The 26,801-nt window shown below is 32.9% G+C and overlaps 1 protein-coding gene across 7 annotated transcripts; it reads right to left on the bottom strand.

The window, feature by feature from the left end:
* Window positions 1-420: 420 nt before the first annotated feature.
* On the bottom strand, window positions 421-7,729 carry LOC149565620 (uncharacterized). Of its 7 annotated transcripts, XR_016362058.1 has the most exons (4): window positions 7,445-7,705; window positions 7,128-7,360; window positions 3,187-3,421; window positions 421-1,319 (listed from the first exon to the last, which is right to left on the bottom strand). XR_016362058.1 is itself a non-coding variant. In XM_089819127.1 (2 exons), exons 1-2 carry the CDS (start codon window positions 7,657-7,659, stop codon window positions 1,154-1,156), a joined length of 381 nt encoding a protein of 126 aa, XP_089675253.1. In that variant the 5' UTR covers window positions 7,660-7,674; the 3' UTR covers window positions 421-1,153. The 7 variants fall into 7 exon arrangements, 1 of the variants encoding a protein (XP_089675253.1); XR_016362062.1 differs by lacking the exon at window positions 7,128-7,360 and having other exon boundaries at window positions 7,445-7,729; XR_016362060.1 differs by lacking the exons at window positions 7,128-7,360; window positions 7,445-7,705 and adding an exon at window positions 5,384-5,975 and having other exon boundaries at window positions 3,187-3,427.
* Window positions 7,730-26,801: the final 19,072 nt, after the last annotated feature.

Genomic DNA, 26,801 nt, shown 5'->3' on the forward strand with positions numbered 1-26,801 from the left:
AGGATATTAATTGATGTCTTGTGAATAATGTTTCAATCAAGAATAGAAAATTATTTGAATGCTTGAAACATCTTCCAATTATTTCATATTATAAATTTGAATTAAACATATGAATTATAAGAAAATAATAAATAAGATATACAAGATACAAAGCTATCATTATACTATGATACAAAGATCTCATTATGAAAAATGCAATAGAAATGTTAAGGTAGGCCCATCTAAATAGAATCTGTTTCAAATCCCAAATTTCACCAAATAGAGGCATTTTTTGAAGGTTATTTTATCATAATACTAGGAAAAAAATAGTTAAACAATTAGATAGCTAGTGGATGTAGTTGCATCTTTATCATCAACAATACTTACAAATAAAACTAAAAAATATCACAATACGTTATTTCTATTTAATATCTTAAGAAATTAAAAAATACCACAATACTTTATTTCTATTTAATATCTTATATCATAGGGTGTGACGTCCCACCAATAAAAAGAACATTCCGCTTGCCAACGCCTTTCCTGAAATTCCAGTTAAAATGATATTTTGTCCTCGCAAACAATTACCGCATCTGAGTATCAGAGGGTTTACACATAACAGAAGAACCCCATTAATGGATACCGTGTATAACTTACCCATATCAAGATTGTTCTATAAAAGTAGAATACAAGAACTCGGAAGCGTGGAATACTGAGCTTTTATATAAAGCTGTTGACTTGCGAAGAATGATTTCTTCCAGTGAAAAAGTTAAAGCATACAAAGTTGCAGTTTGAATCGGATCCCAGTCTCCCGCTTGACATTGCTTCTTGTACATGCTGACTCGTCTATAAATAAGGGATACTAAAAACAGTTAAAAAGATGATCGCAATGTTTATTGATCCTTGCATATGTCTCCTCAGTAGCTAACAATACTCTGAGGTTAATCTTGTCATTTTGACTGTAACATTAATTATACATCATCGGTGGTCTATAAAGAATTATATATACTATGGGGCTGTATACATTGTTATATAAAAACGATTGAGCCGTTCAGCCAATATCACAAACGGAAAACGAGATTCAGAGAAAAAAACCATGGTGAGAAAACCGCATTTCCAAAATCACAACTCCCCAAATAATATGGACTTGAGAGAGTTTCAGATTGTACAGGCTCTGCTACTTTCCTTTGCTCACCCCAATGCTAATAATGCAAGCTTTTCTTCGTCTGCATCCCCTGCCATCTGCCTCCTCCTCTGCCTGTGCATCCATGCCAGATTTGATGCGTATTGAATGGGAAGAAAGATCCATTTTATTAACTGGCACAGCTCGGCACAGCTCACCCCTGCAAATTACAACTGCTTCGGTTAGGAAAAAAGATCAATCCAGTACATCTCAGTTTGATTTCACTGTTTACGGCAGTTGGTGTAACCAATAAAAGGACTGGGACTAGGAGGGATCCTGCGGTCAGAAGATAGAACGTACTGTTAGATACGTACAGTAATGGCAGGCTACTCATATCACTTTGATTGCATGTACATGGCCCAGTTTGTGGATATGGTTTTTGTTACTTGTAGGGTAGCGATGGGGGACCATGGCCACTCCATTGCACCGTACCTGTTTTGAATATCGGAAAATGACTAATCTCCGACCCACTTCACTGCTTGCCACTTGCTTGCAGCCATAGCTGAGATTGTGACTCCTGAATGCACCCTTTTTAAGATTTTTTTCAGTTTCATTCACTGGGCCAGGTTAAGATTACGGAGATTGTTTACTTTTAGATATCCATCAGACTGATCTTGAAGGGATTTTTCTTGGGTTAAGGATCACTTTTACTGACAAAACATTTCAATCAGTGTGGTTAACTAGCACTTCCACTGTTGAAAGGTGTAACGTTTTTGTCAAGAGGAAAATGACAGGGAAATGATGGAATTATTAATCTAGACAAATTATGTTGAAAGAGATATCAAAGATGTTACATAACATCCTCCTTTTTAATTTTAGTGTGAAACTGCTTTTGGAATGTGAGACAACATTTCTGAATCTGATTTTTTTGGATTTGAATGGCAACGGAGAGAAAATCATATTGGCTACTAAATATGCTACGGGTACTTTCTTACAAATAAGGAAGGAAAATGATTTTTCCATTAAACAAAGCTGAAATTTACTCTCTAACTAATTAAGATGCTTCTCGGTTTTAGTCTGGTTTGCTCGGACCTTAATTGTACTAAATATAGTGTGAAGTCGACAAGGAATCCGTCAAAAATCACATCTCGAAAGGCCTAGTAGGACCCCTCCGCGCTGGGCTCTTAGTCAAGGAAATTTAAAAAATTTGAGATCTGATATAAGATACAGTATGTTATGAACGTCGTCCTTGAATTTCGTAGTTAGACTCAGGATGTGTATTTTTTTATTTTTATTTTGGTAGTAGTAGAATTTATCTATGTACATATGGTTCATTTGTGTGTCATAATATTATTAGAGGATCATTCATTCTCATCAGAGAATGGGTTTCAGATTAAACCTATACTGTGGAAGTCAAGTCTCAAGTCTAATTGCAACTTGCCTTGGCTGGGCTGTTAAGCTTACACTATGGAAGCCTTAAATATTATTTTTAAAGGATTTACATTTCGCCTTTACAAACGTGTTTTCTTGTAGGCCGATGGCTACCCCTATGTCAGTCTTTATGGATTTTATATTTTGTATCCCGGTTCCACGCGCGTTGCTCAACTCTTCCCAATCATTAGACTCTGTTCGTAGAAAATACCTTCGTAAACTATCAAACGGCAACATATTTTTAAGGTATTTGGATTTGTACAGTATAACAGCCCATGTTCTGCGTGCAAATGGTTTTCTGCCGAAATAAGGGAGAAATGCAACAATAGTACATCGCTGTGTGAAACCAAATGTATTATTATTGTCACACTTTATCATATTTCTCCATATCCAGTAAGATCATAAAGTAAGGGCAAATTGTTCAAAGTAATTTTCCTGTGGATTTTGTAAGCATTCGCAATTGGACTCCTACCATGTTCGTGCAAATCTAACTGTTGAATCACGTTCTCTTAAGAAAGAAACTACTTTTCTCTCCAGATAATGAATTTTATATGCTATACTATTTATATACAGTAAAATACCAAATATCACTGCAAATAAGAAACGTGAAAAGATTTTTCCGAAAAAAAACAATAAATCGAGCTTTGAAGACGGACCTGATGAAAATTATCCGAGGCAATTCTTTCAAGTGTTAGAACCCAGAAATCTTTTATGAAGGAGCTTTGTTAGCCAACATTTGCAACTATCTTAATTGAAAACCTGCAACTGCCTCTGAAACCTTCCCTTGTCGAATCAAACTATTCATAATGCTAAACTTATATTTCCCTCAAGTTCGTTGCAGCAGCAGTGCTAGTTAAATAAACATCTAAGACTGTCCGCACGTGTATTTATCTGCAACTACAAATCTGAATGTTAGAAAACAATTACGACTGAAAACAAAGGGGCAGCTTAGAAAGAAGACATAATTTTGCCAACACAAAAAAGGCTGGAAGCGTTAGTTTAGCAATACACGACAACAGTGTCCTACTGACAGGTGAACTGGATAGTGGGCAGCATTCCATATTTCTATGATATTATTTTTGTTTCCTTGTGTAGTTCAAAGATACACTGACAATATAGCAGAGCTGCTACAATACACATCATATACTGGAAGTTTCAGATGTGTTATCAGAGCTAGTGTCCCTATATATAGAACACACGCCAGTATATTGCAGCGCAAAACCCTCTAGTAAAGGCGCTCTTGACATGTCAATAACAATGTTGAATAACCCAACCCGTTTTCTAGACAAGGTGGACGGTCAAATTTGGGATTTGGTGCTTCATTAATCGTCGTAATCTGGGACACACCCAACCTCAGATGTAATCCATTTTAACTCTTGAAATGTAGTGCCAACTAAACCAATGCTATGGAACATCAATACAGATTTGCAGGCAGTTATTCATTTACAGAGGTTAAAATCCAGAGGCGAGGATACAGTCAATCTTTCCAAAGGTAAAAGAAATGAGCTTCCTTTTCCTCTCTGTGGACAGAAGGCAATAGTGAATGCTAAAGCGAAAGTTGAGCTTGGGTTTCAAGTTAACAGCTGGTAATTTGCGGTGATGGCTGTATAAAAAGCATTCGACAGTAGCTTTCGCGTCGAATGTGCAAAAATACATTGTTGCAATTTGAACCCATGATTTGTTTCTGGTTAATTGACAGCTTCATTGATTTGTTTACAAATGTCAGAAATATATCCCACCTCTTATATACTTTGTTTCCATTAAAATCAAAATTACAACTTTTCGACTGCTCAAGATTTTCCATTATTAAGACAACCCAGCAGGCACTAGACACCGGCTAATGCAGCGGCTAAAGCAATTCATTTCAACTACTATTACTGCAAATCATCATGTCCATCATACGAGAAAGGTACTCACAGGACAAAATATTCGCTGCTCAGAAATGCAGTCCATTAGCGGTTTTGTAAAGCGTGCACTTCAATGGACTTAGATGAGATTCATATGGAATATGCTTACGCTGGAGTACTGCTATCACACAATCATCATTTCATTTCCTCAATTTACCTGCTTCACAAAATTTAAATTCCACAGCATGCCCAGCTCATTTCCCTAACTTGTTATGCTCCAACGGTTACACACAGGCCAACGCAGTTATGCTTTCTAGACCAAGGTTATGCCTGACATTCGATGGGTAATAAATTTGTTATAACTTGAAAGACACGATGCAGCGATCGCCGCAAAATATTTCTAGCATTGTGCGGCAAATGCAGAGGAGCTGATTAAAATTTCAACGGCGATATTGCGCGCCGTAAGAAACGATATTTGCGGGGTATTGAGAAATTCTCACAAATCATTTTTCGAGAAAATGTGCCTTCAGATATAATATTCTGTGAATTTGAAGCTAAAATTTGACAGTTCCAAACGAATCTATCTTTATAGAAACGGAAAAACTCTCAGCTTAAATTTAACGCAGAATTCAAACTTCAGATAAAACTTAAACCAGACTGCAAAAGTATTGTTTAATCTCTCGGTCAACAATAGCAGCAGGCGTTCTTGATACAGAATTCGAGATTTGTGCACTCCAGATACAAAATATACCTCTTCGTTCATCTCAAAAATTAAAAATTAAAAGTTATACATGGCGGAAACATCATTTCACTACATAGGGCAGATAAGAAATTGCCGTGGAAGTTTCATTCAAGTGTTACCGTATAAAGTAATCAAGAACAAATTCGATGTGCAAAAAGCTTGATTTAAACGTCGAATCATTTCACAGTGGAGCCTAGAAATGAAATCATACAAGAAACTTAACATTATAAAAAGCTTGAAAATAATTGATCTAAAACCACTTACCGAAAACGTAAAATGCCCCCAAACAGCTGCGGATCGAATATCGTTTTGGACGCACCTTAATGCAACCGCAAATACAGTTCACAGGACAAACGCACACGTCTAATAAACCCTATACTGAGCTGTAACAAATCTCGCGAATTCCGCCCTTTTCTCTCTACCCTCTCCCGCCCATATTAGATACCTTTAGACAACCACAAAATCGTCTCTCCCTCCACAACCAAATTGATACGTGTTTTTCCTCCTCTTCTTTCCCTCTCTCCTTCCTCTCTGTCTGGGTTACATTATTTCCTTTGAATTAAATTGCATGAAACACCGGGCAAACCACAGCAGCAGGTGAGGTCGGGTCGGGTCAGATGGCAGAGGCACGCGTGGCAAAATCCCTTTTCTGACAAACCAAATCCACTAACTACACATTAACTCAATTTAAACTCTCCTGCTTCAGTCCCCACCCTTGGCTTAAATCAAGATAATTCCAGTTCTAAAAGGTTATTTGAATCAGTGTTGTTGAATGAAAAAGTTCAATAATCCAATAAAGATGAGATGAGGTTTGAGATTTTTTATTTTTTTGGGGTCTTGATTCTTAGTAGAAAGAGACAATTGATCAATACATTGATTCATTGGTCTTGTAAACTTTTAAAATTCTGCAATATCAAAAGGTTTAACAGTCAAAATGACTTAGTCTTTTAAGTTTTCAGAAAATTAATAGTAATTAACACCTTATCAATTGTACAAAAATAAATAATTGTTCTATTTTTATTAGTAAAAATAATTTTTGACTATTCAACAATTTGATATTTAAAAATAGTGTCATGCAAACTTCAAAATAGTCTTCTAAATTTTGTCTTGCACTAAACAAATTTAAAGGACAAAATTATTATTCTCACTTTATGAATCTTAAATTGATAAGGGGTCCTGCCTATCAAACTATTTAGAACAATTACACAACCAAAACTATCTTTGAAATAATAATAAATATCCTATATAAAATGTACATCTCATCTGTACAACTGTAATTTCATATTATTTCTATCCAAAATCTCCACTTTCATGAAGAAAAATTTCCAAAAATTCAATAATTTAAGAGTAAAAACTTCCCCTAAGAGTACATATACCTTAATTTTTTTCAAAATTTAGTGCACTTTATCTTAAAGTTCCAGTACTTTGAAATTTTAAAATCTAAACCTCCAAATATAATCAGACAGCTATTAAATTTAACTCTAAATAAAATAAATATAATTATTATCTTTAATTTTAATAAAAAAATATAAGATTGTAACTCAAATTCTAATATATGAAAAACTTCTCAATATGATCATTCAGTCATTAAATTTAAATCTTAAACATAGACATCTTCAAATTTAAATATATTTACAACACACTAATTCATAATTCTAATACTTTCAAAATTTATATTATAATTTCTAGACATGATCATGCACATTAAAATTAGAATCTATATTTATCTTTGAATTCTAAAAAAAAAATATTGAAAGGTAGCTCATACTTCCAATATTTTGAAAAATTAAAATAAAAACTTCTAAATATCATAATACAGTCATTAAACTTGAACTCTGGGAATACAGATCTTCAATTTTTTAATAAAAAATCATTACACTGTAACTCAAAATTCTAATACTTTTCAAAAATTGAAACTAAAAACTTCTTAATACAGAAATTAAATTTAAACCCTAGAAGTACAGATACTACATTTAACCTCAAATCTAGAAAAAAAAAAAAATTGCACCGAAGTTCAAAGCTCCATTTTCTCTGAGTGCTCTGTGCGCGGCCTCCCTCTCTTTTTCCGAAACGAGACTTTGTATCACATTCTCTTTATTCTATTCCTTTGTAACTTCTCATTCACATGCGCGCCGGCCTGGCTTTCGCTTTTGTTTTCTCTGTTTCCGGCGCGGCCATCGAGACGAGACGAGACGCAGCGAGGGACCAGAGGCGTTTTTCCACCATGTGTGTGTTTGTTTACTTTGTTGAAAAAGATAAATAAGTAAAGCAAAAGCGTCGAAGCGACAAAAGCAAAAGAGGCTGGGAAGGTTGAGAGAAGAATACCTAGCTATTGTTCTTTCCGTTTTCCTGTGTCGTAGGTTGTTCCTTTTCCCATTTGCTCCCTTTCTTTTCCATTTGTTTAATCGCCTGGTAGACCCGGTGCACTCGATTAACGTGGAGAGATGTCTGAAAATAATTGTTGTATTATCAAATGAAGTTGTAAGGCAGGAATGGCAGCTGCAGTTGCTCAGACTGTGACCAAAACGGTCTCCGTGCATTTCTCCAATCTGAAAGCGACAAATCCTTTTTATACAAGACTAGTTTTCTTCCCCTCATTCTAACCGCTGCTCCAAATACAATGTAAATCGCCTTTATGTCTTAATCACACCACAGGCCAAATTTCTAGCGTACGGTTCCACCATAGGACCGCCGGTTTATTTTTCGGGGTAAATTTGACACCTGTGTGTCCGTTCTTATGAGTTTGATCGAAATAATTGTTTTCCAAAATCAAGGTCTCTCTTATTGATTTAGAGTCCATTGATTAATTTACTATTAGAAATTTGGGATAACATAAATGATAAATTTAGCTTTCAAATTTTTTCAAATTTTTTTTCCTTAAATATGGTCTAATTAGACTTTGTTCATGTGTGTATGTATTACATTCTTTTTTCCTAACAATTTATATTATAATAGGATATAAGTTATGTGATATTCAATATTGTTTTTAAAATATGAAGAAGTTTTAGTAGCATTCATATATATTATAATAGGGTATAAGTTATGTAAGTTTTGGATGACATTCATTTATGAGAATATGTGTGGAGTTACAATCCAAACAAAAACAATAAAGACCTTCTATCTAGTTTTGTTTTGGTTACTTATATTTTGTTGGGTTAGATACTTTTTAATTAATCTTTTATTTGTTTGAGGTATGAATTATATATTGTGGACGTGCTTCTTTAATATTGTATTATCTTTTATAAAAAAAAGTTAAATGAAATTAATTTTTTTTAAATAAATAAATTTAATAATATGATATTATTGGTTGTGACTATCAAATCATGGGTATTAATTATTATAATAAATATGTCAATTTGATCTAAGATAAAAGAAAATATTTGATTTCATAAAATACACCACATATTATAACTTATGACTTAATAAGTAATAGTTATACTTAATGCACAACTATTATTTTAACCTTTTAAAAAACCAATTTCTACACTTTAACCAAAGACATTTTATTATAACATCATGTTTACTAATGTAAACCTAAAACTTTGTATTAAATAGAAAACCATCAAATAAATCATTATATAAATATAAAATTATTTTGAATAATTAAATATATTTTTAGACTTAAAAATAAAATGATCACATATATTAAAAACCTTTCTACTATACCAATGAAAAAAAATTAAAATTATTTTAAATAAAAGGATATAAAGTATTTGCTATATTAGAAGAGTCAAAGTTCAAATTCAAAGTAAAAGAAGACAACGAATTGAAAGTTATTTTCTTTAAAGTGGAAATTCCTTCAAGTAGAAGTCATAAAAGTTCTAAAAGTGGAAGTAAAAGTAAAAGGAGAGCTCGTATCACATTCTCTTTTCCCAAATGGGACTTGGTATCATATATGCAACTTTATATAGTAGACCTAAAAAGGTGCTTTAATAAATCATGAGCCCTAGACTAGGGTAGTATTGAATAGTGATATTGACTACTTAATATACAAGAAGAGGTATAACATAAAGCTTGTTAAACGTTAGTAAATGAAATTACTTGTTATTATAACGAATTATACAATCTCAATAAAGTTTATCATGATTAGGGAATTTTAGTGAATTAAAAAATATTTATAGTGTAAAACGTTAAGTAATAAAAGTTTAAATTAAAAAGAAAAATATATATTATCAATATTTCTATTAAGATGTATATAGTATATTATATAATTTTTAGTTTAAGATTTTTATGTTTTTCTACGAATAAATAAGAATAATATTACAATTATAGAACTCTTTAAAGTAAGTAATGGAAAAATGAGAAAATTGCATGAACATTTTAAAAGAGTACAAATGAGTCTTCTTTATAAATTCAAACAAGATGAGGTGATGAAGTAAAAGAGTGAAACTTAGTCTACCCCTTCTAAGTATGAAACAAATATAAGCTTTTGTTAACAAGTGTTGGGATTCTTGGTGAATCTACATGAGGTGAGACAAGTCTACCTAACATCTTAGAAATGAAGTTAAGCATAGTGTGAATAGGACTTTATTGTGTAAGATAAAATGTAACTACTTTTAAAAAATTCATTTTTGCACTAACATAACATACTAGCATTCTTTTAAATTCTTCTAATTTGATTAGGCCTAGTATGTAGAAATATCATATACACATTTTTCATCCACTACAAAAATTGGTTAAAATTAACTAGAATATTTTTTATGTAGACAAAAACATCAATTTGTTTCATTTTACTCAAATAGATACATTAAAATGTGCAATCGTTTATTTTTAAATTTAATAAAATATAATTATAATCTCAATATTAAAAGTAAATTTCCAAATACTATAGTGAGCACCTAAAGAGAGTAGAATTATCAATCTATCTAGTAAAAAATAGGGCTTCTAAAAATAAAATTTTGAAATTGATGAAAGCTCAAGCCCACAACTTCTAAGAGTCGCTCCATGCAAACACCTATCACAGAAAGAGAGGAGCAAAGCTATGGAGGCTCGAATTCATAGATCCACATAAGATGAGACATTCGTGATGCGCAAAAGATAAATTGCAATTGAATTGAATGAATTAATTTTACAAAGAGAGATCAATCCTATAAAAGGAATCTAACCGAGGTTGCATGATAATAATTAATATGAGAATTAATTATTACATACCCAAAGTTTAGCTTGAGTGAACTAGAGATAATAAGTGACTTAATAATGAAATCAACATGATTTAATTAATAAGAGAATACCTTATTACTCTAACACACACACCCCCACCCAAGTTAAACATAGGGAGTAGCTAAAAACCTAGAAACTACTACTAAAAGTAAATTTGGGTCTCGTCAACGAGGCCTGATCAGGTACCCAAGAAAAACAAATCTCTAAATAGAGGAGAAATAGAGTAAACCACATGGGAAAAACCCTACTCCAAAAAGAAATGAAAATAATGTTCTAAAAGATAGGAATAAAAGGACGATCAAGAAGAACACCACTTTAGCATGAAGCTACAAACACTGCCAAACTATTCATTCAGATAACCTCCACTTAATAGAACATGACCAAGTAGGGAAGATACACAAAAGAATACACATGTGTGTATTGAGGTGATCAATCTTAGACATTTCATAAGGCTAATGTCATAGATGGAATACTCATTGACAAAGGAAGATGGCAAACAAAGGTGAAATATCAACACCCCATGACAATTTATTTAGAGTAGTGCATGTACAATAAGGCACAAGGTATGGTAAATCTCATAAATACAATAATTTGCATGAGTTTCCTCAGATGACACTATTCGAATCAAAAGGCAAAATAAGGTAAAACAACTAAAACAAAAATACATATTAAATATGACACTTTATCTTAGTGCATTTGCAAAAATACATAAAAATGATGTCTACAAATACTAGAAGAGACATAAGGTTGATACAAGAGATAGTACAACTCATGACAAATCATCTTAAGCAAGAAAATTGATCCCTAGACCTAAAACAACCAAGATATCTACCGGAATGAAAAATGCAAAAAATTAATACAATGTTCCTAGAGAAAAATCTAGAAAATCAAGCAACATCACTAGAAAGAGCTCTGAAAGGCCTTTCCAATGATATAAAGAATTCCCAAATCGAAGATCGGATGCTCAAGATATGTCTCCTAGAGTGCAAAAAGAACTCTTGAATTTGATACCAAAAAAGGTCATCAAACAAGCATCAAAACTAAAAATTACCTATACCACTGTGACAAGGTGGGAACTAACTTTTTGTTGATATCTTGTTTGTAAAAAATAGAGTTTGTATGAGCAAGTTATGGCCAAAAAACCACAAGGTTCTTTGTAAGGGCCAAAAGGCCATTAAAATGGCATGTAATGATGATGTCATCAGTTTCAGTGGCCTAAATTTGATGGCCATATGAATGTCACATATAATAATAAAAACCTTGTTGATGTGGTAGATGACTATACAATCTAGGCATTGAGGTGGCATTGATAGGGTATGTGCAGGATCATGGTGTGCCAAAAGTGGCGATATGAAAAAGGTGGAGTTTTAAAATGTCTAAAAGCATTTCAAAATCTGCTCTGACTTTTTTCCACCCATCCTAATACCACACCTTTTTGAGCCAACCTCAAGTAAGTACTTTTTTTTGTTTATTTGATTGTTTTCATTGAATTACATTTAAAATTAGGTTTTTTAATAGAAATCATTAATTTTTTAATTTTAATTTAGAATTATTAATACAAATAGTAATTTTTTGATTCTTTGAAATTTAATAGGCATGGTTGACCTAAATGATGTTGATAACATTGAGCCACGAAACAATATTCCTCAAAACCCTCCGCCAAATGATCCCCTACCCCCTCAAAACCTTCCTCGAATTGAATATTTGATACAAGAAAATCTTACCGAATTGAGGGGTTTTCAAGCCACATATAACAATATACCTACATTAGCTCCCATGTTATCCACATTAAACACCATAGTGGATAATATTTAGTCACTTACCAAATAACAAAAATGTTGCTTTTCACTGGCATGAGAAAATGCATGCCATGTTTGATGAAGGGTTGGACTGTGATGAGGTTGTGACCCTAGACATAACTAAAGATGATATAGTTAACCTTTTTGTGAAACCAAAGACTGGTAATAAAGTAGAACTTGGACATTATACATTTTATTGTCTTAATAATGAGCTACCTTTGGGTGTTGTGTGCCATCTCTAACATGTGAGGTGATGGATGTAAAGTCAACCTTCTCATTGTGATGCAAGAACATATGGGTTCAAGATAATCTTGTAAATTTAAAATTATTATTTTCCTCTTTATTTAAAGTTTTTTTGTGCTTTGGCTTTTGGTCTTGTAAGTAGGATCTTCATTCAAAATTTAGTCTCCCCCATCTCTATTGAAAACTATTAAAAATTGGAGCTTCTTTGCGAGGTTGAAACTAATTTTCAATGTAATTTAGATGTTACTTTTCAAAATTGTTTGGGAACAAAATCTCATGCCTATTAAATAATTGGATCATTCAATACATATTTTTTTGCTTGTTGAATTGAAATCTATTTACCTATTTAGACTTGGTTATCCCCAAGTTCTTGGTGAAGGATAAAGTGGGGTATGTAGAGATTGTGAACTCAGTGGATCTAGAAACATCTATAGTGGTCAATGTGTGGAGGCTTAACTAGGGATATTCCCACGACCAACAAGGGAAAACAAAAAATAGAGATTTTTAGTTTGATGAATACAATGGTCATTCTTGGAGAGGAAAAAGAGAGCATGAAGTTTTAAAATAGATAAATTTGACAAAAGAATGAAGGTGACTAGAATATGGTGTTAGAAATAGATAATACTGAGAGCGGGGGGTGAATCAGTATTTTCAATCTTTTTACCCACAACTAAATATTATTATTTACTTTATCATGTACTTAAGAAAATAAACCAATAGTGCATAACAATGTAAACAACCATACACAAAGAGAGATCATGACAACATGTTTTGTTAACTAGGGAAACCCTGGCCAAGGGAAATCCCTGGTGGGGATGGAACCCGCTAGATGATCCACTATAGAAAGAATCTGGTTAAGGATATTGACCCTGTTAGAAGTCTATAAAGAATGCATAGTGTCTTGAGTCCTTGCTAGCAGACTAGGCCTTGTTAGAAGCCTCAACCATGTTAGGAGTTTCTTCAACCCTATTAGGAGTTGGTGGATTACATATAAATGTGTGCAAGTAGAGCCCACTACGCTAACATGCAACTATACAATAAGTTTTTCAAGAATTAGGTATACATACAATACTGAGTAGTTTTTTGTACTTCACAAATCTTCTGATTGATGATTCTTCACACAAGAGCGACTATGCACATATCATACTACATCATATCTTTGCATCATATAGCAAAGTATCACATTCACTTGTTACTCACATTTCACAAGATCATATTGACTTCGCATTTACTAATCATTGAATCATCATTCACTTTCGCACATCCTTCTTCACACTTTCTTTTACTTCGCAAATAAATTTCTTTACTTATACAAAAAAATTTGGTAAATTCTTCCTTAGTTGGCTCATATAACATTTTTAGAGTCAACTCAACATAATAAATCAAATTGTTCAACATATTCTGCTGATACGCTTTGTTCTGCGTTGTATCATCACTGCATAACTAATTACTTCATACTTGAACTCAGTTGACTATATGGACATGCACACTGGTATACGTCATCATTATGACATCATGTATCTCTGGTCAACTACACAAGAGAATATTCTGTTATCATCAAAACTGTCATGCTGTTGTAACATTGTTTGACACTTTTTGCAAAAACAAATATGTTGCCATAAATGACAACCATAACTTACCTTATGTGATTTTTTGGACATATTGCCAACAATCTCCCCCTTTGGCATTGATGGCAACATTTTGGGAAAATTGGCTAAATCTCAAATATGTTGTCATGCCAATCAGAACAAAAAGTCATAAAACATTAAAAACATTTGTATTCATGTTATGAAAGATTACATCCCTTATAACTTCCTATTACAACTTATTTCTCACCCTTACATATTATACACATTAAAATTTCTTACAATACAATTTTTCCATACATCTCCCCCTTTGACATCAATGAAAAAGGTATAAAAAACTGTCAAAATCTGGTAGCTGCATATCAAAACTTGGAAAAAAAATCACTAAAATTGGTCTTCAACTGCTCAAATTGTTTCTTCCAGTTATCCTTTAGTGCATTAGATACACTGATAAGTGCACATAAAGCGTATGATGCCAATTCTACTGTATTCAAATCTGTAGCCACAAATTTTTCATATGAAGACTTTGCAGACAAGCATTCTTCCAATTGGTTTTCCAGTAATGTTATCTAAGGGAATAAATGTACTCTCAAAAGAGTGAACCTCTTTAGGATTTTCTCCTTCTCCACTTGTATTTCCCTTATATTATCATGAAGTAGCTAAATTGTATGCTCAATGGTATTCACTTTTTTATTCTACTTCAAAAAGTTGCTGGTGACTGTCTGAAGCTTAGTCACTTTATCCTTGATTTGATCATCATATTCTTTGAGATAAATGTATGCTATGTTACACTTAGCATATGCATGTTTTCCTTCCTCTATGCACTATCATAGTGCTTTAATACATATGTTCAGAGTTTCTATATCATTTCTCATGTTAGTGCACATGGTGTTTAGAAGCTTACCATTGTGCTCAATTTTTGCTTGAATGATAGCCACATTCATGAGTGTAGTGAACTCATTATCAAAAGCCTTGCGCAAAATTGTTGTGCGATGTTGAATATCAACTGGGGTGTCAATAGGGCTTATTAGCTTTTCCATCTTGTCCAAAAATGTGGTCAAAGTCTTCTCAAGTGACTTGACCGATTTCTTCTTCTTGAGGAGTTTTCTTAGAGAAGATATAAGGTTCTTCGCCTCATCTTCTTCATCAGATTGAGCTGGATCTATTATTGCCGTTTTTTGGGTAGGAGGAGTGGAAGTTCCTACTACTACTATTCCTATCAAAGGCATACTTGAGATACCTTCTTCAGTGATTGTTTCCATCTTTTGTGTGACTTCTCTAGTAGTCTCTTGATTCGCTTCTTCATCAAAACTACTATAATCCACAATATTGCCAACAATGCTGGCACCAAAATCCTTGAATGGATCTTCTAATTTATCAACAATCACTTTAGTATTGTCTACTTGCATAGAGTCACTACCAATAGTGATGTGGGGAGGAGAACTTGGTGTACCTGCTAGTTCTGTACTGTGAGGAGGGCTATAAGCTGTAGGACTTTCCTCCTTTGTCTATGCACTCTCCTTGGGTGTCTGGCTGGCTTTTGTTGACTACACGCTTACTTCAAGCTTCTTGTTTGCCTCTTTTGTCTACTCACTATCTCTAGGCATCTATGCACTTGCTTTAGGTATCTGCACACTTTCTTCAGGCATATGGCTTACCTTCTTATTCTACGCACTATCCTTAGGCATAGTGGACATGAAGGAAACTATAGCCTCCTGAGTTTCTTTATTTACTTCCTCATAATTTCCTCCCATAATAAGAATGGATCTTTTGTTATGCCTTAGTAATGGTGCTATTCCTTTCAAAATTTCTTTTATGTCTTCTTCATTATTTATAGTGCATAACTTTCCCACCATGTTTATTCTTATCTGGTTATCCTCTTCTATAACTTTGCTCTTCCTGTTTAGCAATCTATTATACAAATATTTGGGTATTTGCCCGTTTATAGTATCAAACCTTTTATCTTTCAAAATCATGTTCCTAACTACAACATTTTCTAGCTGTCTCATATCCATGTTATTATACAAGTCATAGTATTTATTTAATTGTACATAATTTTTGTCATTAATAATTTGCATGTTAAGGTTTTCTACCTTTGGTTTCCATGCTCTATGTCTTGTTGATGTCTTGGCTTCTTGATCAACTGCTTCAACTGGTCTATCACCAGTCTCTTCCTCAGACTTAGATGAGGTAATCTATAGAGTTTTCCTTCTTTTTCTTGGGCATTGATGGTCTGTTGTACTCTCCTTTTAGGAGGGGTTGTTATCATCATGGATTTTCTTGATGCTGATGTTTCCTCCATCTTTACTAGTTTTCTTGGTGGTTGTTGCTATGCAACTACTGCATAAGGCACAAAAGAAGTCTGCGCACTTGGTTGGGCAACTGTGACCTTTTCAGTAGGTCATGCCACTGCTATGGGTGTAGGGGATAAGAGCTCAGTTTGATCACTGGCCTTCATTTCCATAGCAATTTTCTTAACCTCATCATACTCTTTCCTTATCATTCCAGATTCTTTCAAGATAGAATCAATAGTTTTTCCACCTTTTTCCTAGAGTCCTTCATTACTTGACCAATTTTCACTTCTCTCATTTTCTCTGTATATGTTCCCCATCTAGGACAGTTAGAATCAACTTCAGAGTGAAGGATTATCTGTGCATATCCTTTAATCAAGTCCTCGCTCATCTCATATCCCATAGGTTCAATAAATTTCACTTGAGGAACTATTACCTCCATGCATGTAAAATCAATCTCAACCATGAAACATAGTTCATCCTTATATTTTTCCACTAGTACTGGAGGTATTCTATACCTTTTCTTCATTTCTATTTGGAAAGATTTCATGATCCTATCCAAATCGCTATCTCTGATAGCTTCAGGTCTTGACCTATAAGCTCAAGTTATCTGCTGCACAATGCACTCATTTTCATTCCAAACTGTGATACCAGGAAACTTCTTGATAGCATAGAAGAATATGTTTGTCAGAAGGGATTCAAATTTGAATACTACACTTCTTGATTTCTTGATTCTTGAGATATTATCCAACAATTGTGCTCTGACAATATCACACATGTTCACTTCTTCACCTCTTACTACCAGGTAAGCTGCATGAAGAAATTTTGTAGGATTGAATCTATTCTTGATCCATGATTATACTTGTAACCCAAAATCTTGCAAATAAGTCTCACTCCATCATCTTGGATTGAGTTGACTTTCATGTTCTTTCCATTGAAATATGTGCTGAGATTTGTCTCAACAAGTTTGCGTGCATTCTTGATGTTTATTGGATTGTTGCCCTAATTGCTCAATCCTATGACCTTGTGAAGTAGGTCATTGTCAATGCTAATGATAGAATCTCCCAACCATAAAAGATCATCATGTACTCTACTAAGAATTATTCTTGTCCAATCGTTATTATCAAAATTCATGTAGAACATGTGCTTAACTAGGTTAAGATGTTCTAGATATTTGTGTTCAGATTTCAATGATAAATCATTGTTGTACATTTTCTCCAAATCCTTGTGAATCTTTGAATCACCTATACTTTCAATCTTGTAGTGAATATAACCTCTGATATCTTCCACATGAAGAATATTTTCTAGAACTCACAAAAATGCTCCAATGGGGTCATCAAGAAAAGAAACAAATGAGTGTTTCTTAAAATTATACCTAGGCATGTTGCTTACATTATAAACTTCTTGCCTTGCCATTCTTGAAAGATTATGCTCAACAATTTAGAAAAATACCTTAATTTTGCATGCTAGGGTTTTGGGCGACTTCACGTGCTTGCATGGCTCTTTAATTCTCCAAATCTCACTTCAATCTCGCACACAAACTTTGCACAAGAAAATGATGTATGCAAGTCAATTTGCATCCTTTAAATCTTTTGTAATCTATTCTATGCAATAAATGCATATGTGCCACTAGTTTAGTATATTGTCTCTATGCAACAAAGAGTTTGATCCTTTCATATATCCTCATCCTAATCATATCAGGCAACGCACACTTTATTGTAGATTTTTCTCAATGTCTACTACCTATTGTTAACTACGTAACCCTTAATATTTCCTCTAGCATAAGTCATCAACAACTAATACTTTGTTCCACTAAGAATGCTCAATTCTGGTGAGAGGAGTCACAGATATTAAGTGACTTTATTGACCTGTCGGGTGCATTTTCTACATCTGTATGAGGGTTTTTTGGTTCCTTTGCCTTCAGAAATGATTGCTTTAGTTCATTTGGCTATTCTTTTACTTCATTTATTCTATTGTTCCTTCTAAAATTATGATTCCTATTTAGGTCTCTTCTATCCATTCTACAAAACTTCACTATGTGTCCAAAGTTGTTACACAACTGACATACAGGTTATTCTCTTTTCTGTTCATTCAACTTGTCATTAGGTGTTCTGTAATTCCTTGCAATGTGTCCAAGATTATTGCATCTGTAGCAAAAAATCTGTCTTCTTTCTCCACTATCATTACTATGGGATCTTCTTCTGTTTCCTGCATGGTTAGTGTTCCTATGTATCCTACTATTTACATTATCACTATCAAATTCAGGTTTCTTACAATCTATTACATAATGATCATATCCATGACAATTATGACAATAAAACTTAAAAATAGATTTGAAAGACTTACCTTCACTATTAACTTCAATGTTCTTAGGTTCATCACACTAGGAAATATATTCCTTTCTTTTGTTATTCATATCTTGATTAGATTCTTTAACTATCTCAAAGTGAACAACATTCACTTGGTCTTTAGATGTGTCATCTGTCTTGCTTAGGTCCTTATTGACTTTAGGAGTGATAGGTTCTTTTGTTTCAATAGATTTCTTGATGGATTGACCAAGAAAGAATCCAAGTCTAGTTTTTTCATAATTGGGTCTTTGTGCACATAATTGTTCTTCAATTTTATCACTGCTAGTATATAATTTCTCAAGTTGCTACTTGGTTTGTACCAATTCTCCTTTCACAATGGTGTTATATTTTTCTAATTCTACATGTTCTAACTTAATTGATTCTAGTTCTGATGTTACCTTGCTTAACTGGGATCTTAGATCTACATTTTTAGCTTTTATTTCAAAGTCAATCTTTCCTCCATTTTTCTTAAGACTTAGCTTAAGTTCAACTATCTTTAATTCATGTTTTAGGATCTCATTTTCTTTCTTCAGATCTTCAATGTCATCATCACTGGTATTATTAGTAGGTCCTTTTTTCTTTAGGTCATCTATCTTGTCCTTTAATTCACCAATGTAGGCTTTAGCATCCTTGTATCTATCTTTGAGGCCATCTCTTTCATCAGTAAAAAGATCAATCTGTTCAAGTGCTTCTTCAAGATTTTTCTTCAGTTTTTCCATATCCATAGGGATCTTATTCAAGCTGTTAAGCCTCTTCTGAATAACCAATCTCTGATACCAATTGTTAGAAATAGATAATACTGAGATGGGGTGTGAATCAGTATTTTCAATCTTTTTACCCACAATTGAATAATATTATTTACTTTATCATGTGCGTAAGAAAATAAACCAATAATGCGTAACAATGTAAACAACCATACACAAAGAGAGATCATGACACCATGTTTTGTTAACTAGGGAAACCCTGGCCAAGAGAAAGCCCTAGTGGGGATGGAACCCACTAGATGATCCACTATATAAAGAATCTAATTAAGGATATTGACCCTATTAGGAGTCTATAAAACATGTATAGTGTCTCGAGTCCCTGTTAGGAGACTAGGCTTTGTTAGAAGCCTCAACCCTGTTAGGAGTTGGTGGGTTACATATAAATGTGTGCAAGCAGAGCCCACTATCCTAACATGCAACTATACAATAAGTTCTTCAAGAAATAGGTATGCATACAATATTGAGTAGTTTGTTGTACTTCACAAATCTTTTGATTGATGATTCTTCACACAAGAGTGACTACGCACATATCAGACAGCATCATATAACAAAGTATCAAATTCACTTGTTACTCACATTTCACAAGATCATATTGACTTTGTATTTACTAATCACTGAATCATCATTTGCTTTCACACATCCTTCACACTTTTTTTTACTTCGCAAATAAAGTTCTTTACTTATACATTTTTTTTTGGTAAATTCTTCCTTAGTCGGCTCATATAACATTTTTAGAGTCGGCTCAACAACAATTCATAACTCAACATAATAAATCAAATTGTTAAACATATTTTGTTGATATGCTATGTTCTGCACTGTGTCACTGCATCACTAATTACTTCATGACTTGAACTCAGTTGACTGTACAGACATGCGCACTAGTATACATCATCATTATGATGTGATGTATCTCTGGTCAACTGTGCAAGAGAATATTCTAAGGGAATGTTTTTTTATCATCAAAATTGTCCTGCTGCTGTAACACTGTCTAACACTTAGACAATTTTGTTCTGCAACTGGATGAGGCTAATCTATAAAAAAAATATTTTTCCATAAATGACAACCATAAATTACCTTATTTAATTTTTTGTAGATATTGCCAACATATGAATGCCAAGAGAAGTTACTACAAAGATTTGGGAATGAATTTTCTTTCATATAATTGCTTTGTGATGTCTTTACTACTTGTTTACATAGGAGTTTGTAGTGAAATTAAAAATACACAAAGGTTAGGTTAGGATTGTAACTTATTTCATGTAGCTTGTGTTGGCATTCATCATATGGTTTGTATCTTAATAAAATTTCTTCATGTATTATAGACAATTATTAAACAATTTTCATGGTTTCATTATTTTTATTGTAAATGTTTTCTTTTTGAACGTTTGGTATTTGAATGTGTTACAACAATTGATAATTCAATCTTGAATTCTCAAATGTTTTCAGTATCTCATTATATAATGATTACATTTTTCTCAAACCTTGTGAAAATTACTAAATGATATAATTGATCTTTTCATCACTAATGTTAGTAACAACTTGATGTAACCATTGCAGTTCTTAAGTTATGTCTCTTTAAGTTCACTTAGAATGTGTTTAATTATATCACATAGTTGCCAAACTTTTAGTCTATCCCTTTGAGCTTCTAGTTTGATGGTATTCATTATAATTATGTTCACTAGTTTGTCTAGGCAACCCCTAGGTGGCTCTCTTCTCATCAAGTTCCCTAAGAATCTCACTTTGTGTCTTTTTTGGGTTTCCCTTGATCCACTTCTCCTTATACCTCCATGTAGGATTTTTGCCATTCTATTGCATTTAGGTCTTAGGTGAACTAAATATGGATGGAATGTTGTTTGATCATCTTCCTAATGAGAAGAGAGTCTTACTTGTTTCTGCAATTCTATTCCTACTTTAGAAGGCATATTTCCTATAGATTATGAATAATTCGACTAGCTATCCACCTTTGGTGAACTTCATAGAGAGGTTATCTGAAGAACACAATTATGATAGAATCTGTAGATATACACCCACTCATTTTATGATGAAAAGACCAAGAGGAGAAAATGTATAGAGCTAAGAAACTCTCAAATCTAATTTCCAAAGCTAGAGTTCATTTTTCTATAGAGAGACGGAGGTTCATATTTTTAGCTAACCATCTGTTGGAAACAAACTTGTTCTATTTTGTTCCTAAAGCTAAGAAAACCTGCACTCCATTCTGTTGGAATTCTTTAGAATAACTGACCGGGGGGTGAATTAATTATCCAAGGTCCAAATGTACAAATAAAACTTTTTACAACTTAGTGAACCCATAAAACATTTATCATCATGCATGTATCCATAAGATTATGCAATCACTTAAACTTGTAGGTTACTGTCAAATCAATTTCTGGAAATATAAACATAAAACATAATAGATTCAATAACACACTTGACACAATGATTTACATAGAAACCCAATTGAGAAAAACCACCAGTAACATGCTACTTTTTCTTACTCTTCTAAAGTGATGCCCCGTGAAAGGCCAACCCTATTAAAGGTTACAATACACATTGTTAAATGTGACCCTATTAAAGGATTTCAATCACCTTGGTAGGAGTGAGCCTTGGTAGAGGACTTTAGACCATTCACTTGGAATGTCACCCGGTTAAAGGATTTACAAATGACTATTAGGTCAACCTTAATCAAAAGATTTACCCTAGACTAATACAATTATTAGAGAGTAACAATAAGGCTTGATTTGATAAAAACTTACAACTCCATTTGTAGATTACAATCTCTGTTTTAATCCTCCATTTTTCTTGGCTTTCACACACTTTAGCTCTGATAGTTTTTTCACCCTTCAAGCATACATAACCTTAAGCCTTCTTGCTTAACTTTCCAATATAGACTCTTTACTTAGGTCACTGAATGAAGCAATACCCTAGACTCCTTTTCTTCTTTTGGTTCTCACACATGACAACCTTTTTTTCATTCCTTCTCCATCGTCCAATTTAGGGTTATGATAGATTAGGTAGGATTCAATGAATCTACCCCTTATTTCATTTCATTCCCTTCTAGAAACTTCTCCTTTAATCCTCTTTGAATTCACCTCATAATGGTTTACCATGAATTCTATGCCACTAGCTCATCAATCTTATCTTCCACATGGTTCACACAATCCAAGAAAATAAACTTGTCAGCTCAAATTGATTGAATTTATGATCTTTCTAATAATGCTAACACTCAACATTAACGTGCTTCTGATGCTTGGCACATATTGCATTGCTCAACATCCATTGTAAAATCACTCGCCATAAACTAAAGTTTACTAGTGCTTGGCATCAACTAAACTTTACTAGGCATCAATTATTTTACTCATCTTACACTAGAATAGACTTTTGCTCTGCTTCAACTAATTTTCTGCTCAGCTTGCACTAACATTTCTTGTCACCTACTATCCATTCGATCCAGCTTGGCAAATAAACTTTTTTAAACTTGTTCTTCTGAACTTGCTTAGTGTAACCAACCTTTGCAACCATAACTAGATTATCAATGCACTATGATATTACTGTCTTAGTTGATTCTTGTACTTCTTTTCATATCATAACTCAACCTTTTCTCTAGGTGTTATTGTTACATCATTTGATCAAATCCTCTTCACCAATCAAATAAGTGATCGTCCTTAAATCATATAAGCAGTTGTCTTACCAGCAAATAATATGTTTGACATCAGTGAAAAAACAATGATTGATACATTTATCATACTTGTATCAATCTATTTTCAACAATCTCTCTATTTGGCATTGATGACAAACCAAACTGATCAACCAAACTAACTAGGTTTAAATAGTAAGACCAACAAAATACCTAAAAGAAAATAATTCCTTGTATTGAAATCTCTTCCTCTATCAACAACTTTCATCTTCTGAATAGGTTACAAAATTCTATTATATTATGATTAACAGGCAATCAACTCATCCTTATGACTCCCTCTCCATTACTTCTTATATCTCCCTCTACATTATCTTCCTTTTACTAGGTAGATGTAATCAATAGATACACTTTCTCTATCAGTAGTCAGAATTTCTCCTCATAATGTGTGTTATGATTTCTCCCTCTTTGTTTAGTTTCTTTATGTGTTGTCAACAATATTTTTCTTCAATATCTCTCAGGTTCCTTATATATTTTCCTCTCACAGGTTTGTGTTGTTCAGTTATATCTCCCTCTTCCTATATATATCTCCCTCTTTGACAATAATGCCAAAGACTTGTCATCTTAATATGCAGATATGAACTTCTTCAGTTTCTTCCTTTGTCACCTTGCTTGTGGCTGATTTTTAGTTCCAACACCTTGATTACTTTAGTTAGCTCCTAAAGTAAGATACATTACATCAATGTGTAACATATGTCAATCAACTTGTTTGATGTAGGGCACTTCTCTTGTTTCTTAGATAGCCTTTTATAGGGGTATCAACCCTAGTTTACCTCTTAGATTCTAATGAGTATCCTTGGGTAATGCTTTTGTGAAGATATCAACAATTTTCTCTTTTGTGTTAACATATTCCATCTTGACCTCTTTATCTTGAACTAATTCTCTCAAGTAATGATACTTGATTGCAATTTAGTGTATATCACAGGATTCTTTGATATATTTATAGCATTTGTATTATCACAATAAAGTATCACTAGTTCATTGATCTCTTCCTTCATACCTTTGAGTAGCTTTTTGATCCATACAATATTTGTACAATTTACTACAACAACAACATATTCAGCTTCAATAGTAGATTGAAAAGTGTAGTTCTATTTCTTGCTAGTCCATGTAAGTAGCCTCTTGCCTAAGAAAAATGCTCCTCCACTGGTGCTCTTTCTATCATCAATATTTCTAGCCCAATTAGCATCAGTATAGGCTCTTAATTCAAATTTCTCATTTTTCTTGTAGTATAGACCATATTCCTCTGTTCCTTTCATATATCTCATTATTCTCTTTACAACCATAAAATTATTCTCCCTAGGATTAGCAAAGAATCTTGCCACTATCCCTACAAATAATGCATTATTAGGTCTTCCATGTACTACATATTGTAATTTTCCAATCATAGACCTGTATAGTGTTTGATTCACCTCAGCTAAATCATCATTCTTTGAAAATTTATGTCCTATCACCATAAGAGTACTTACTAGCTTGGAATCGTCCCATCCAAAAGTTTTTAGTATCTCCTTGACATACTTTGACTAAGTGATGTATATACCATATTTTATCTGATGTACTTGCAAACCCACAAAGAACTTGATCTCTCCAAACATAGACATCTCAAATTCTTGCTTCATTTCATTTGCAAAGGCCTTACATAAAGTATCTTGACCTCCAAATATGATATCATCAACAAAAATTTTAGATAATAAAATACATTTACCTTTCTCTATCTTTAAATAAAGATTGTTGTTATCATCAGTCCTTTCAAATCCAATCTTCACAAGATAATAAATGAAGTCTCTCATACCATGCTTTTGGTGCTTGCTTCAAACCATATAAAAAATTGTGTAGTCTACATAACATATTTTTATTGTCAACATTAAAAAATCCTTCTGGCTATTCTATTTAAATTTTTAAATGCAAATTTAACATTCATTTGATAAACTTTGAAACCTGTGTATGCAGAATAAGCAAGTAGAGTTCTTACTCCTTCTAATCTAGCAACAAGGGAACATTTTTCTCCATAGTCAATCGCTTCTTATTGTGCATATCCTTTGTAGACTAATCTTTCCTTATTCTTTGCAACTTCACCATTTTCATCTAACTTGTTTCTATATACCCACTTGGTACAAATCACATTTTTGTCTTCAAGTCTAGGAACTAGAGTCCATATTTTTTTTTTCTCAATTTTTTCAATCTCTTCTTCCATGGCTTTTCTCTAGTCCACATCTTCTAAGGCATCTTTCACCATTTAGGTTATTTCATGCTCAACAAACATTTATCATTTCTCATCTTGTTCCTTGTCATTGGTCTAGCATCTTTTTCTCCAATGATTTGTCCAATAGGATGATGTCTCTTGATATATTTATGCAATCTTGGTTTAGCTCTGGTTTCTTCATTTGGTCTTTCAACTTTTGAATCACTATGTACATCTCTATCAGGTATTTCAATATTTCTTTCATTTACACTAATCTCAGAATCATAATGTGCATCAACTTCATTCTGTAACTCGGCACTTGAATGTAGCTTGGTTCCTAAATGTAACTTGACATTCATAGTATGTGACTCGGTAGTCATTGAAACTTGCTATTGGTTTGTAGCTTGATTTGCAACATCTTCTTTAGTAGGCATACCTTCATAAAAGTATACAAATGATTTGTATTCTTCTAGTTGCTTTATAGGTTCAGCCTAATACATTTTTGTATATTCATCAATTTTCACATTTGTACTTTCCACAACTTTGTTAGTGTTAGTATGTAAACACTTATAAGCTTTAATTCTTATGGAATAACCTAGGAATATACCTTCTTCACTTTATGCATCTAGTTTACCATTCCTGAAACCTTTTGAGAATATAGCATTTGCTTCCAAATGCCTTAAAATATTTTACATTGGGTGAGTATCCATACCATAGTTCAAAAGTTGTTGAATGAGTACCTTTCTTAACTTGTACATGATTCAAGGTATAAATAACTATACTTACAACTTCTCTCCAGTATTTCAAAGCAACATTTTTCTCCATATGAGTGTCCTAGCACAGTCCATTATAAACTTGTTCCTCCTTTTAGTAATTCCATTTTATGGAGGGGTTCTAGGAGAAAATTTTCTTTTGATTCTTTGTCATTACAAAACATCTCAAACTCATTTGATATAAATCGACAAATTTTTTAGTGTTAGTATTTAAACACTTGTAAGCTTTTCTTCTTGTAGAATTATCTAGGAATATACCTTCTTCACTTTTGGCATCTACTTTACCATTCTTAAAATCTTTGAAAATATAGCATTTGCTTCCAAATACCTTAAAATATTTTACATTGGGTGAGTATCCATACCATAGTTCAAAAGGTGTTGAATGAGTACCTTTCTTGACTTGTACATGGTTCAAGGTACAAATAGTTGTACTTATAAATTCTCTCTAGTATTTCAAAAAAACAATTTTCTCCATCATGAGTGTCCTAGCATAGTCCATTACTGACTTGTTCCTACTTTTACTAATTCCATTTTGTGGAGGAGTTCTAGGAGCAGATGTCTATCTTTTGATTTCTTTATCCTTACAAAACATCTCAAACTCATTTGATGCAAATTCTCCTCCTCTATTAGATCTCAAACATTTCAAACTTTTATTGGTTTCCTTCTCAACTCTTTCTAAGTGCCACTGAAACATTTGGGAAGTATTAGATTTCTATTTCAGAAACATAACTGTCATCATTCTAGAATAATCATCAACAAGCAGTATAATGTACTTATCTCCTTTTAACATTTGGAAAGTATTAGATTTCTATTTCAAAAACATTACTGTCATCATTCTAGAATAATTA

This window comes from Cupressus sempervirens, chromosome 3 (assembly GCF_028749045.1).
Source record: "Cupressus sempervirens isolate cs-2001-9-10 chromosome 3, ASM2874904v1, whole genome shotgun sequence".
Taxonomy (NCBI): Eukaryota; Viridiplantae; Streptophyta; class Pinopsida; order Cupressales; family Cupressaceae; genus Cupressus; species Cupressus sempervirens.

What these genes read in the sequence shown, in the direction of transcription:
- LOC149565620 (XM_089819127.1), bottom strand. Translation starts at nt 7,659, where the DNA reads ATGCACGGAGACCGTTTTGGTCACAGTCTGAGCAACTGCAGCTGCCAT. An exon ending in ACGGAAAGAACAATAGCTAG is followed by an intron (nt 1,320 to 7,444) that starts GTATTCTTCTCT and finishes TGTAATTTGCAG; the next exon opens with GGGTGAGCTGTGCCGAGCTG.